The sequence below is a fragment of the Abramis brama genome, assembly GCF_963993115.1.
Source record: "Abramis brama genome assembly, chromosome: 6".
NCBI classification, from domain to species: Eukaryota; Metazoa; Chordata; class Actinopteri; order Cypriniformes; family Leuciscidae; genus Abramis; species Abramis brama.
Genome location: NC_139968.1, coordinates 16650210 through 16666314, shown reverse-complemented (window position 1 = coordinate 16666314; position 16105 = coordinate 16650210). Strand labels below are relative to the sequence as shown.

General features: G+C 36.5%; 1 protein-coding gene across 1 annotated transcript; it reads left to right on the top strand.

Moving 5' to 3' along the window:
• The first annotated feature begins 7508 nt into the window (after nt 1–7508).
• On the top strand, nt 7509–15366 carry LOC311084713 (beta-1,3-galactosyltransferase 1-like). Its single transcript, XM_084116924.1, has 2 exons — nt 7509–7599; nt 13984–15366. The coding sequence occupies exons 1-2, from the start codon at nt 7574–7576 to the stop codon at nt 15071–15073; spliced, it is 1116 nt and encodes a 371-aa protein (XP_083973050.1). The 5' UTR covers nt 7509–7573; the 3' UTR covers nt 15074–15366.
• Nucleotides 15367–16105: the final 739 nt, after the last annotated feature.

Sequence of the window (16105 nt, the reverse complement as noted above, 5' to 3'; positions counted from 1 at the left end):
CCATGTAGCCTTCGTAGGATTTTCTAATTGCTCAACCAGGTGTTTCTGATCACCGCTCCAGGTGCCAAGCAGCGGTGCGAGAGGACAGCTGCGAACCTGATAATTCATTTGATAGCCTAATTGAGTAAACAGCTATGGAGCCAGAATTGGCTATTGTATTTTTTATGTTTTATATTTTACTGGAGGACATGGTGAGGATGTTTCAGTCCCGGCGCTGCCAGGTCATGTATTTTCGGTTTAGCCCGGTTTGAATATAAAACCCAACTGAATATAAAAAAAGTCCAGTATTTCTCACGCTCGTCATCGGCAGCTGTCACAGTTGCCAGGAGACAAGAACAATCCTCCATAGGCTAGACCGGTCCAAACGCTTCAGATGCGGCCTTTGTATAGGACGCTGTAGTTAGCAACAATTTGTTAATATTGTGAAAATAGACCTACATTTTGTTTCTTTAATTTTCGGAACTGCATATTTCGTTAAGTGTTCACGTACAAATGTGAAGTAACCTACTGAAGTACTTTTTTCCCCACACATATGATTTTACATTAAACTACACAATTATATAATGTAACAACCTTGAAAATATTCAGAAGTACAATGCAGTAGTAGCATAATATAAATACAAAACTATAATAAAAACCCTGACAAGGAGTTTTTTCCCCTGCAGAATACGTCTCTAGTTTTACTCTTGATACTTTAAGTAGGCTACATTAGAGTATGCAAGATAATTTTGCTTAACTAAGGTTTTAATAGGTTTCCCCCAATGCAGTATTAGTAGTTATTAAAAGTACTTTTTTCAGAAATATACTCTTTGAAAAAAGAAAAGAAAAAAAACCCTGTGACATGGGAGCCATCGATTGAGTCAGCCCTGCAAAACCTGTTGGTAGACAGCTTAGTGGATAGTGTAAATATGCACTCAAACACTCTGGAGAGCATCCCAGATGATGTCCCACCAGCAGGAGGCCTTACCAGGGTCTCTATTGTGGAGCCCATCCCGGTCCAGCAGCTCCAGGGTCTCCCTGCTCAGCTCAATAGAAGTCTACATCATTTTTTTCTTATTTTATGTACTGTAAATGTTAATGTTTATGTTGATTTTGATATGTTTAACGCATGTTGTTCATAGTTGGAAAAAGTACTTTAATATAGCCCGTGGAACAAATGATTTTCATTTACCAATTGTATTTGGAAAAAAAAATTATAGAAGAATTTGTTTCATGTAGAAATTATTACTGTCATTACAAAAATAAACAATGACCAGAACAATTCATTCTCTTTTATTTACACATTTAAAGTTGCATAAAAACAATGTACATATTTTTTCTTTCCTTTTAAAAAATAAAAGTGAAAAAAGTTAAACAAGAATATGTAGAAAAAAATAATATTTTTCAATCATTCTCTCAAGAAGAGAAAACAGCCATCTGTATGTGCATCCTCTCCCTACTCTCCTCCTGTGCTCTCCTCTGCCTTCGTGCTGGTGCTCCTGCTACTGGTGCTGCTGGTGCTGCTTCCCCTGGCTCCTCCTCACCGTGGGCACCCACTGCTGAACTCGGCCCTGGTCCGTCCTCAGGGATTGAGGCAATGACGACACGGGGGTTGGTGCAATGCATCTGTCCCAACACCTCATCCATGAGGACAAACCAGGGCCAAGTTTCAGCAGTGGGTTTCCCACTCACACCCTCTCCTGTCCCAGGACACTTGCAATCCTAAGGGCAGAGCAAATTAACCATGGCTTGTTAACAACAACAGCACAATACATTTCAGCAAAGTGTGTATTAACTTTCTAACTTTGTATTATTATTTTTTTTCTGAATTTCTCTAAAAAAGCAGAAAAGGGTACTTAACACAGGGGAGCAATCTTAAGTGCATTGTTAACACTGCAAAATATGACACATCAAGACATGCATACAAAATACTTAAGAAATCATATTTCTATATACTCAAATTTGGTTAAAACCACATAGCTTTCATGACAGCACTACAAAAACACATAAAAGTGAAACCCCATTCCCTTATCAACTGCTTTTCCTATTGTGGGCTTTATAGGTTGAAAAAAAAAATGTTATTTGAATACTATGAATTTGCAGTTTGTAATTAACTAGCTAAACTACATGATCCAAAGTACTTAACTACTGAAAAAGCTACAGAGATTTAAATGCACTGCAGTTTAACGACAACCAACTACTGTAGATTAACTGGTAATTGAACTATATGCATCATAAAAAAATAAAATGGCCAGACATATTTTTACCAGTCTTTCTATTGTTATCATCATCTCATAACTTCGCCACTTCACATTAACTTGGAAAGGTAATTAAAAAAAAAACTTCCTAAAGTGTCACAATAAATGGGAAAAACGAGTCCAAAAAGACCTGGCAACACGGAGGCTGCACCCGCGCCCTCACTCACAAGTCACAACACGCTCTCAAGCCCCGTTCACTGTTCTAACGTTACCTTCTCGCAGCGACATGAATTGCAAACACTCATATGAAGTGGTTTAAAAGGCTAATTAATCATTCAGAGAGCTTGAAATTTTATTTTTGAATATAATTTTTTTTACCGAGGTACGGACCTCGGTGACCTCATAGCTGGCTACGGCCATTCACCCTACCCACGACAGACATTTCTGGAGTTTGATATTTACTAACTAAATATACTAACATTTCTAACATTTGATTTTTCACCAGCAACGACTGCAAACTCACCTGTTGACCGCTCATCTTGTTCAAAAAACGTCCCCCACGCTAGCGTTTCTTCTTCTCTCCTCTTTCCATGTCCGTGGCGGCGCTAAGCAAGTCGGTAACAGCGCCACCTGCTGTTGTGGAGTGCGAATTACATGACCGTTTACTAGCATGTGTGTGGATCTGAAGGCATTTGTGTGTGGATCACAGGCGGTCAGGGTTTCATATTATTTTGAAGGTACCCCCGGGAGCCGCCATTGGCTAACAAGCCTTCACCTGCTGTTAGCATCCCATTGACTCCCATTCATTTTCGCGTCACTTTGACAGCGAATAACTTTACATCTGAGGCGTTTAAAGACTCCATTTGTCCATTGTTTATTTCTAAAGAAACACGACAATGTATAAAAGGCTCCATTACCTTGTATCTTACGTTATGGCCCCGTAGAAGCAGTTTTTGTAAAAGTAGGCTAACGATTGCGTCATAACCACGCGACTCTCTGGAAATTACCGTAGAGACAGGAAGAGAAGCTCGCAATCAATCGCTTGGCACGGCTACTAGAAAACTTACAACTGTCAGGCAGGCTGCTCACGTCACATCCACGTCGTCAAGCTCAGTTTGAGTCTGCGCAGTACGCTCGGCAATCAGGAAGTGACTGCTTCTAATGTGCTTCAACTTCTCTCCGTTGAAACCTATGGGGTCGCTGTGTCCAGTTTATATACTGTCAATGGTGGATCAGCAAGGCGGAAAATTAGTGCCAAAAGTCACGTGACAGTTTTTCGTACTTGTAGAATTTTGTTTTGTACTTGTAGAATTTTGTTTTGTACTTGAAGGTTTTTTTTTTTTTTACTTGAAGGATTTTTTTTGTACTTGAAAGATTTTAGTTTGTACTTGAAATATTTGAGTTTGTACTTGGAGGATATTTTTGTCATTGAAGATACGTTTCTTTGTATATGTAAAACATACTGTATTTGTTTGATAGATACGTTTGTTATTTGCAGAACAAAATGCATTAGTTTGTGAGTGATGTTTTATATTTGCAAACCACACTGAGTTTGTTTGTGAATCGTTGGGTGTGAGTAAAACACGTTGTGTGTGTGTGTGAGGTTTTGGCATGATTCTAACTCCATACCCAATCGCCCTAATGAAGAAACCGCCCCTGCCATTGAAACAGCATGTCCCATTCAGGAATGTAAACAGAGCAGATCAATCACAATAGACAAATCATAATCTTCATCATTATCACTGGCAGCACATCAATTTTAATAAATTGCATGGAAACGCTCAACATATTCTAAGGGATTGTCACAACGTTTCTTCTGTTTAACTTGAGTCACACTTGTCCAAAATTTCCTTTGCTTGCTTTTTGTAAAGCACAGGTATTCATAAATAGTTCCATAAATTCTATCAGAAATTTCATTTTCATAACATTGCTGCCATATTTCTTTTTGTTATAATAACTACTCATAGTATATCTATATCAAATGGTTAGTCTACGATATAACAAGAAAAGGTCATTATTGTCTCAGTGCCACTTATCTCTACTGTTTTCCAGAAGCCAAAATATTACTCATATCTCAATCCAAAATGAGCACAGACAGCCTTATACTGTGTAGCTGCTTGCTCCTTCAACCCTTATTATACTGTAAATTTAAGTTCTCTAGACATCTACAGTAATGTCATGCATCCATACTGGATAAAGAAGAAAAACCTTTTTTTTCTTCTTCCATTTTTCATTTATTTCCCCAACTTCCCTACATGGCAGTTCCTTCTGCATCGGCTTTCTTTTTGCGCTCTTCTTCCTCTAACCAGCGCAATATTATTGACTAATAATCCACACAGACATGTTTAGCACATCAACAGCCCTTCTCTTATTCACTTCCCTCTAAAACAGAGTCTTTTACCACTATCAGCCTAGTGAAACTTCCTTCTAGGGAAATCATAGTATTTACAGGTGCTCTAGGTAACTTTTTTAACCTTAACTGAACAGCTTTGGAGTCAGTGGAATGGTTATATTACTCATTTCGGGTTGAATGGTGGTGGTTTCGCACATAGATATCATATATAAACGCTAGATGTCTTATGGCGCAGTCACTTCCGGCATCACCGTTCGGCCATCTTATGTCAGTGCTCTGTGCATTAAGGTGAGTGATCAGCATGCACACAAATCCTCATATCTCGCTGAAATATTGACGGATTTACAAACGGTTTGGTTTCTTACAAACGTTATTAACGTGGCTATAATTCCGAATGCTTGAACATGTATGTTATAATTTTTCATATGTATGCAGTGTATGTATGTAGTGTCATAACTACATCTCTGACGTTTATAACAAACCAAACCGTTTGAAAATCGGTAGAAAATTGGGCAAGTTATGGTTATTTAAAAGTATTTGCACCATTAAACGAGTGAGCGAGCGCACTGCCGCAAGATGGCCGCCACGTGCGGACGTCGACCTCCATTGGCCAGCAGCGCGCACGAGACATCTAGCCTTTATATATGATATCTATGGTTTCGCACCCCCCTGGTGCCCGAGAGCGGAAAAAACTCACTTGCAACTTTGGGCCGGCGGGTCGGCGTCAGGAAGTATCGCGTGATATCAGGTCTCGCGATGTAACGAATTGCTTGACGGCACTGCACACGTACACGCCCCCATTCAAGCACCGGCTAGCTATAAGCAAAGGGCAACGATAGATTGAGTTATGGCTGAGGCTGTAAAAAAGAAGCAGAAAGCTAGGAAATCTTTGTCGGAGGACCAATGAAAGAGGAAACGGGATACTGACCGAGCAAGTCAGACTCGAGTAAATATCGGACCGGCTTTTTCAGAATGGGGAGAACTGAGAGAAACAGAAGCCTGCAAAACGGATGCTGATCCTGCTGTTGCACTTGTAAGTATCTTTGGAATAAACTGTGTTTAATATTTAAATTTCAAGTAATTGCGACCTCAGGATGTTTGCTATTGTCTGTAAAGGTTTTTATTATGATCGCTGTCTGTTACGGGCTTACTAGTACGCTAGATACTATAACTTTGATGTTAGCATTGTCATTAGCAAACACGTTTGATTTCTGTAGTTGTTTGGCCGCTCTGTCGGTTTTATTTGTGTAACTTACACTTTTATTTTATGTCACTAAGTCAACGCGTCTGATAATAGGCAATAAACATGTTGCACATCTCATGATCGAGCTAGAAAAAACGTTCTGATGTTTTCTTAGACAAGCAAAGGTAAACCGTCATTCTACCAGATTAACTTATAGACCTTACTAATATAACTTTAGACAAATATTAGCCTCCGATATATATATATATATATTTATGCTCATGCCCATTCTCCCAAAAACAAACAAACACCAAAGCAGTAGTTCGCCTCGTTCATATCGTTCGTTCCCGGTAAAAATAATAGTATGCATGACAACACAATAAAAAAAAATAAAATAAAAAAAATCGCCATCAGTTGGAAAGAAAATATTGCTTTACTTGCCTCGGTAGACCTAACTGGTTTTGAAATAGCTGGTTCCTCTGCTCAACTGGGTTGACAGCTGATCAGCTGGGTTGCTCTTGGCGAGGGGGGGAGGGACAACAGTTCATTTTTACGACAGAGTGTTTGAAAGCATTTACTACCAGACACTAGGGGGAGCTACGTAGAGAAAAAACACTCAGACTTGCCTGGTGTCCCTTTAATAGTATCTAACCCTTCAATAACTCTCAAACATTTGAACCCATACACTCTCCTCATCAGATAAAACAGTGGTGTATCATATTTTTACCCTGGGACTTCCCCATGGTTGGTCATAGCTCTTTTAAAGGGTGCCGTCCCAGTAACAGCCTTTGTAGGCTACCTTTTTTCTGAGAGTGTAGGATGGTTAAAACCACAGCGTTTCATGCTTAATTTAATGAACATACTTGTGCTAATGTCAGTACAGTGACAGGCCTAGCAGGGATATAAATTAATATTGAATAAAAGCTTGCCTTAAAAAAAAATGGTTAAATCAAAAAATCTGTACTCATTCCCTTTGTCAACTGGACTTAACTTAAGTGGATTTTACTTAATTCTATGTGTGAATTTTACTTAAATGTGAGAGCAAAAACTTAAAAAACAACAATTAAGTTTTACTTCTGTATGAGACATTAGTCAGCCCTGCTGCAACAAAACAGCAACTATATAAAATGTTTTTATTGCAAACAGTACATTGCTAAAACCAAACAAACAAAAAAAAACAGAAATACTGGTTTCACAACATTTGTTACACTCATCCATTTGTAAGAATATAGTTAAGCCTACGTGAACAAACAAAAACCGTGAATAAGCTCATGAATGTTTCTAATCATCAGAGTATAAAAACTGGAAATACGGTTCCCTAGACTAGAGATTTGGGAGTGCCTGTTGAAGCACGTATTATTATTCCATCCATTGCATTTATTCCTCTTTAAGGTTTAAAGCAACTTTTGACCTCACTTCCTGTTAGAATCCAATTCATTCGGACAATAACAGGGCTCCTGGTAAAGGTGTAGCTATTATGTTACTCACAGCAACAAACCGATCCCCATAATGAGAACAATACCTTAGAGAGGATGTTCTCATTGAATCTGGATGTGCTTTTCTCTCTTCTCTCTCTCTCTTCTCTCTCTCTCTCTCTCTCTCTCTCTCTCTCTCTCTCTCTGTTTCTCTCTCTCTCTATATATATATATACATATATATATATAACTATATATTAACTATAATGATGATTGCATTAAAAAATGAGTATTATCATACTGACAAGTTTCAGCGGTGGGTTTGTTCATATGTGCAAGAGAAAAAAACTGCTTCCTCTCCCCGCCCCTGTTAACTGGTTATTAGATCTAAGAGATAATTCAGAAAGGAATACGTGAAGTAGGGTTACTAGTTGAACACACTAGAATGGCTATTAAGAACATTTGGCACTGGTAAGCTCACCCATCCTTTTATAACTTGTTTTATTATTAGATATTTTATAATGTTATTTGTGCTGTTTACATACAATGTCTTATTATAAACTAGAGAAGAGGTCTTTAACACTATCCATTTCCAACCTGCTTCAACACAACTGCCTGTGTATTTTCAAGCGATCCTGAAGAGCTTGCTGCTTCAGGTGTGTGATTAGGGTTGGAGATAAACTCTACACTACAGGACAGTGGGTCCCCAGGAGCAGGGTTGAAGATCTCTCAACTAGAGTAACTTATAATGAAGTAGTTGATGTGCTTTGATTAAACTGGTCAAAATCAGATTAAAACATTTGACTGCAGCTGAGCTAAACGTTGAATACCGTATATCTGAAATGATTAGGTATATATATATATATATATTCTTATATATATCTAAGAATAAATTTTGTATCATCATATCATATCATTCCATATCATCGAAAACATGTATCATCTAAGACAGGGGTAGGCAACCTAAGGCACGCGTGCCAACACTGGCACGCGGATGGTTAATCGCTGGCACGCAAGCAAATGCGAGAGAAGTGTATGTAGGCTATTTATTTCATTCAGATAAAGTAGTCTACCTGCACACAGATCTACATTTTGATGTAATAATTCCTCATAGTAAAAAAACACGGAACGCACATGTAGGAAACCTACGGAAGCCCTAAGAGGCCATGGATTGTTATTTTTTTCTATCTTGTTTTCTCGTGATAACGACTTAATTTTCTCGTGATCTCGAGATAACAAGTTGTTGTCTCGTGATCACGACTTAATTTTCACGTGATCTCGAGATAACAAAAGTTGTTTTCTCGTTATCACGACTTAATTTTCTCGTGATCTCGAGATAACAGAAGTTGTTTTCTCTTTATCACGACTTAATTTTCTCGTGATCTCGAGATAACAAAAGTTGTTTTCTCGTTATCACGACTTGTTTTTTTCTGTGTAGGCAAGAACAGTATAAGTACCAAAAGCAGAATAAAGCAGCATCATGGATGATCGCATTCGCTTTTACTTTGATAACGGGCTCACTCAAAATGAAATAGCTCTATGTCTGTCAGTAATTGACGACTTCCACATTAGTGTTATCTCGAGATCACGAGAAAATTAAGTCATGATAACGAGAAAACAACTTTTGTTATCTCGAGATCACGAGAAAATTAAGTCGTTATCACGAGAAAACAAGATAGAAAAAAATAACAATCCATGGCCTCTTAGGGCTTCCGTAGAAACCTCCTGAATTACGGCCGTTTCACGCATATTTTTTTCTGCGTGCATGTTAATCAATGAGTGCATTCACACGGGAGCAGGAGCAGCGCGTGAGCAGCAGTGAAGCGCGGGTTTCGCCGCCAAGTCTATTTTGTCTGCGCTGCTCACGCTCAGTGAAAGTGAAAGCACACTTTTGATGGACAAAATAAATATGATTTCAAACAAAAGTGCCAAAAATGCACAGAATGTGCATGTCTAGTGTATTTTAACATGAACTGGATTAGGTTATGTCAGAAAAGAAAATGAAGACTCAAATATTTATAAAAAATTGACCCATTTAAACTTGTTTTTATTATTCAGTTTGGGTAAAAGGACATGGTATTTTATTGAAAAAATATATATAGAAAATAAATATTTGTGTGTGCTGTAAAGTGTAAAATGAAATAATCGGCTAAAATTGGTATTGGCAGGTCAAACTCAATGAAAAATCAGAATCGACCTAGAAAATTGTAATCGGTGCATCTCTAGTTAGGAGTTATAAATACTATAAATTGTCTATCTAAATCTAAACCAAATTTCAAGAGAATATTTTAATTTTTTGTACTATTTCTGTGTTAGCCATTATGAAAATGTAAAATGTTTGTGTATTTATATGAGTGTGTGTGTGTGTGTTTGTGTTTGTGTGTGTATGTATATATATATATATATATAGTATTTATTGTGTGTCCTTACCATTCACCTTAGTAATTGTGTATTTTGAACTACATTTAAAAAATAAATTTATATTACTGTTGAATATTTGGTGCTAAAAGTAGCTAGCTGCTAGTTATTTGCAATATTAGCAAAAATGTAATTTCCGCAGCACGTCTTTGCCGCAGCATTTGTAGGTGACAGGTGTGGTGAATATCATTTATTATATAATTACAATGGCACCTGTCAAGGGGTGTGATAAAAGTGAATAGTCAAGAGTTTATGACAGAGTTAGGTGTTGCCTTGGCCTTAAAATGTCCCATATCTCAAAACAATTGAGCATCAATGGGATGTGCTTGAAGAACAAATCTGATCCATGGAGGCCCAACCTCGCAACCTGATACCACAGGACACATACGGAGTCAAACTCAATGAAAAATCAGAATCGACCTAGAAAATTGTAATCGGTGCATCTCTAGTTAGGAGTTATAAATACTATAAATTGTCTATCTAAATCTAAACCAAATTTCAAGAGAATATTTTAATTTTTTGTACTATTTCTGTGTTAGCCATTATGAAAATGTAAAATGTTTGTGTATTTATATGAGTGTGTGTGTGTGTGTTTGTGTTTGTGTGTGTATGTATATATATATATATATATAGTATTTATTGTGTGTCCTTACCATTCACCTTAGTAATTGTGTATTTTGAACTACATTTAAAAAATAAATTTATATTACTGTTGAATATTTGGTGCTAAAAGTAGCTAGCTGCTAGTTATTTGCAATATTAGCAAAAATGTAATTTCCGCAGCACGTCTTTGCCGTAGCATTTGTAGGTGACAGGTGTGGTGAATATCATTTATTATATAATTACAATGGCACCTGTCAAGGGGTGTGATAAAAGTGAATAGTCAAGAGTTTATGACAGAGTTAGGTGTTGCCTTGGCCTTAAAATGTCCCATATCTCAAAACAATTGAGCATCAATGGGATGTGCTTGAAGAACAAATCTGATCCATGGAGGCCCAACCTCGCAACCTGATACCACAGGACACATACGGAGGTCTTGTGGAGTCCTTCCCTTGAGGTATCCGAGCTGTTTTGGCAACATGAGGGGAACCTACATGATATTAGGCAGGTGGTTTTAATGCTGTGGCTAAACAGTGTATATTGCAAATATTAAATGTGTTGTAAACTAAATATAAACATGCCATTTTTGCAACGCTAGATGATACCAGATTAATCTACAATAAGATGACAGAAATGCAGAGAGGTAATGAGAAAAGACTCAGACAGATATGAAGAGTTATGGAAAAAGAGTTAAGGATAAACAAAAGAAACCAGAGGACAAAAGGCCTCAAATTAGTTTGTTGTTACAACAGAAATTCATAAATGTGTTAGTATTTTAAACAAGAGAATCAATTTGACCCAGTCTTTACTGCAATACCACATTATTAACATGTGCCATTAACATTGTGTCCTTACCGATACAAAATGTCATTACCGCAGCAATGGTTTATTTTAATTATTAATCAGATTTTTGTTCACAAAAATTATTTTCAAAGAGATGATTTACACATTAAAATGACAATATTTGTCATTGTGATGACGGGTGCTAAGATTACGTCATCACTACCGCGATAACGGCAGCATGTGAAGTCTTTACAAACTGTTTATGGGCTTATGTTTCTTTACATTTGTTATTTATATGGTTTTGTGTTTCTGTTGCAGTCTGTTAGGTTTATGATACAATTGTTTAATCTGGTTCATTATTCTATAACATTCATTTATAATAAGTTTAAGATATGCTGTTTGAGTTGGTTGCAGATAGGCGCACATATCAGCAGTCATCACAGCGTGTAATGTCTACATATGTCATTGTCTCTGCCCACACTGAGAACAGTTAGTCCACATGCGGTCTATTCACCATATCCTTTTCCTGTGGCTCTTCAAAGGAGGGGGCAGGACCACACCTTCCTTCTTGTGTTGGATTAAACCATTTCTATCAATAGAAAAGGGAACTTAACCCTTGGTGATGTAGGCATGGAGAAATGTCTTAATTATGGTGTTTACATTTAGTTTAAGTTGCCAAATGAGTTTTTATTTTATTTATTTTTGGAAGTTAAATGGTTAAATGGTCATATGTTTATAAAAGGCTACAAAGGTGTTTGGTATTGATGCCCCAGCAGTTGGTACGGTCTTGGTTGTAATGAGCCTGTCCTAGGCTATATCAGGGCTGCCAACTCTCACGCATTGAGCGTGAGACTCACGCAGTTGACACTTTTCACACGCTCTCACGCCACACATCCATTTTCTCACGCACAGAAAAATTGTGGAGCAAAGAGGTACTTTTAATATTAAACTAATTCACAGCTCTTAGATTCCGTCAATTTTATTACGAAATTCAGACAAAAATACGTTTGGCACTTGTAAATGTGACGTGACAGATCGCTGAGCGCCTCAGTTCAAGTGCACGTGAACCGATCACCTGTTACTTTTTTATTTAAAGATGCAGTACAACTTACCGAAAGTAAACATAATATCGACCAATTAGTGTTTTTCAACCACGGAAAGAGGTCAATATAACAGCAGGAGAACAATTATGTCACATAACGTTACATTTACCTCAGGAAAGCCATTTAACGACCAATTAAATAGAAAAAATAGCTAGAGAGGAGATTTTGCTGAGCACTATATTACATATTTATTATATTTTTACTTATGTCATTAAATAATTGTTATTATAACAAAAACTGCATTATATTTAATTTAATATTATTTTTAACCTTTAATAATACCAGCAGATTGGGCCCTCTATGTTTACAGCATTAGGTGAGATTATTTTTTTAAATAAAATTTAAAATAAACATGTATCCAAAATAGTCAATATTGAATCAAAATCGGAATCAAATCACAAGAATGGAATTGAAATCTTGACATTTTTGTCAAGCAATAATACAAACTGTATCCTATACCAGTCATTGTACAATGTAAACATTGTAACATGTTGTCACTAAACTTCATAAAATTCTATTTAGTTACCAAATGTTTTGACAATCACAATTACACTTATTGTGATGCAATATTTGTTTTTACATACCACCCCTCCCCCTCCCCCCCTCGTCAAAAAAAAAAAAAAAAATCTCACTCCAAGCTAAACTCAAAAGTTGGCAGCCCTGCTATATGAGCCAGTCTAAACTGAAACTTGAGGAGGGAAAGATGGGGTCATATTGGTGAATGTATCCATGTAGATTTTGCTACCTGTAGCAATTTGTTTTCCTTTCGTTGTTGATATACCAAAGTTGATATTGCACTGAGTCAAGTGTAGCCCTATATATTTCTTTTTTGTGTATATATATATATATATATATATATATTATTATTATTATTATTATTATTATTATTATTATTATTATTATTATTTATTTATTTATTTTTTTGGTTTAATTTCGTAATTTTTTCTTTGACACATCACTGTGAATATGTACACCCCTACTTCTCCACTGGCATTTAATAAAAATCCTCTTCGGATGATATCTGAATCCTGAGCCTATCTACCACCTCCCCTTGATCTCCATGGGACACGTTATGACGGTCATAAAAAGCAAAATGTTTTATCTTTGGCATGTGTGAAAACAAATGATATCTAGGTTAGCGTAAAAATTTTCCATGGCATTAAGAAAATCATAAAATTCCCTAATTTTAAATTATTTTTTAATATTAGTTTTTACAAAAATGGATAAATCTTGAAAGTAACTATGTAAATGTATAAAAAAAATATAGAAATGAAAAAAGTAAAGTGTATAAAATTAACGTTATTGTAATGTTGCGGTAAGGACATTTTGTAAGAAGAAGAGATGAAAACCATAAAAAAAATAAACATGTTCCAGATTAAAATCTTACATTCAATTTTGTGTACATCTTTATATGTATTATGGACTGTGATGGTTAATTTTAATTCATAGGGGTTCTTTTTTTTTATTTGGGAGAGTCAAAAGTTCCCGTAGTTGCATAAACATCCATAAATGCAAATCATCTGCAAGCATCAATTCTAGATTCCATCAAATATCTTGAAATGCAGTAGCCTATAGTCAAAATACTACTGCATTTGATGAAGAACTTATTTATCTACCGTTATTCGTAATAAAACCCAGACTGTACATACCGCCATTTTGAATTCACTATTTATGAATATGATGACGACTATTTCCTAACGTCAATGGACAAATAGCCTACATTCTTCGGAATCGCGGCAAAAAAGTCATTCAGGAATTTTTCTGACAAAAGCTCTGTGTCCTTAAAGTTCATGAAACTTAAATCACTATCATAACTAACTGATGTAAACGTGTAAACTTAGTTAAAGATTTACAACAGAGTTATTTTTGTGATGAATCATATTTTAATAAAAAAAATTCTGATATTTCACTGTGAGACTAATTTTGACCTGTTTCTCTTTTTTTTCTGCAGTTTGGCTCAAGACAGAGGTCCATTTATACATCAAATTAAAACGGCATTTTTTCTGCTGCTTACATCGACATTCTTATTGTTTTCCGTTGCTTACGCCTCTGATTTCACTTTAGACACAATTACGTTCCCTCAAACCTGGTTTACTAAAATCATCAATCAGACTCATTATAATAAGGTAAATGACAGCATTTGGGCCGATCATAATCAAAAAGATACATTAGTGCATTTGCCCAACCAGCAAATACAACAAAGAGGTTCAACAATTTATTATCATGTAGCTCATCCAAGCAACTATCAGTTCATTCTGGATGAACCTGATAAATGTCAGCAGAATCCATTCCTGGTCTTGATGGTCCCTGTGGCGCCCCATCAGGTAGAAGCTCGTAACGCCATCCGGAGCACGTGGGGGAGTGAGAGCACAGTCCAGGGAAAAGCAGTGATGACTCTGTTCTTGGTGGGTTTGACTGGAGGATCCGACTCTGAAAAAGCTCAACAGCAACTGGAGGAAGAGAGCCGACAACACAGAGACTTACTGCAGAGCAACTTTGTGGACTCGTACTTCAACCTGACCATAAAGACGATGGTGATCATGGACTGGTTGGCCACTCGTTGCCCTCAAGCCAATTTCAGTATGAAGGTCGATTCTGACATGTACTTAAATCTGGAAAACCTGGTGACTCTCCTATTGGCACCCAACACACCCAGACAGAACTACATCACTGGAATGATGATGTGGGACCGGCCCGTTGTCAGAGACACAAACTCAAAATGGTACGTGTCAGAGGAGCTGTACCCCGAACCGAAATACCCCACTTACCTGCTGGGAATGGGATATGTCTTCTCCAATGACTTGCCAGAAAAAATAGTTGAGGCTTCCAAGGAAATAAAGCCCTTTAACATTGAAGACGCATATGTGGGCGCTTGTGTGAAACATGTGGGCATTGCACCCTCATCCCCCCCAGACCCTTCACAGTTTAGAGCCTATCTGGGACAATATAATCGAGAGGATTTTCTCAGAGTCATTACAACAATCCTGGGATCCCCACAGCAGCTAATAGACATCTGGAAGGACGTAAAGAGGCCCACATAAAATTATCCCAAACTTTCCTAAAAGTATAATTTGGCATAGCCTACATAAAAGTATCTCAAAAACAAAGACATGAAACATGGTGGATGTTTATTTAAGAACATTTTTAAAGCTGGTCACAACCTGTTAACAAAACGTTCAGAAAGGAGATCTTTCTATTTGAGGAGCCGTTGACACATTGAAGAGGAACTTGAGTTCTTGAGATGCGTTTGAACTTCTGTTATTGGGCAAGGGGGGTTTAAAAATGCAATGCTCATGCACGAGATGTCAAAAGTCTGCAAAGTTACTTTACATAGAAAAAACAATTAAAAAGTTAAAATCTATATATAGTTATATGGTAATATCTATTTTAACTGAAACCTGTTTTCACAAAGCATGGGTATTTTTCATAAATGTCTGTTGGGGAAGGTTGCTAACTGGTGTCATATATATATATATATATAAATATATATTGTACTTTTATACAATTAATTAATTATAGTTTTAGACAGAAGAAGGTTTTATATTTATGTACATTACATTTTTTTATTTTTACTGTTTTGTGGATGTCATTAATGAGGGAGAAATCACATTTTCTTAGATCAAGGTTGAATGTTCATGAAAACAGACTAAAAATAAAAACAGCATTTCCTGAAACAGGGCAAAAGTATGTAAAAAGTATTTAATTTTATATACGGTATATATAATTAAATTAAATTGTGGTGTATAACCTGTGTAATCATTGCTTACTCAATTTTTTCATTACATTCAATTTTTTATTTTACTTTTTAGGTTCATAGCCTTAAACAATGTCCTCGGTTTAAACACTTGAAGAAGAGAACAATGGGAAAGGGAAAAGCACGGGAGCACAAAAGCCACTGAAATGATTCGACAAATTGCTTGTGACATTCCTAATTTGTAAATTGCTTCGGATAAAACAATCTACTAACTGAATACATGGAAATGCAATTTTCTGGTGCACTATTTCCATTATAGCCTCGAAGCATGGCTGCCAACTTTTGAGTTTACTTTTGGGTTGTTTTACTTTATCACTTT

Excerpts from the sequence above, each read along its gene's own strand:
- LOC311084713 (XM_084116924.1), top strand. The coding sequence starts at position 7,574 with ATGGCTATTAAGAACATTTGGCACTG. Across the intron at positions 7,600-13,983 it reads ATTAAGAACATTTGGCACTG|TTTGGCTCAAGACAGAGGTC; the intron begins GTAAGCTCACCC and ends TTTTTTCTGCAG.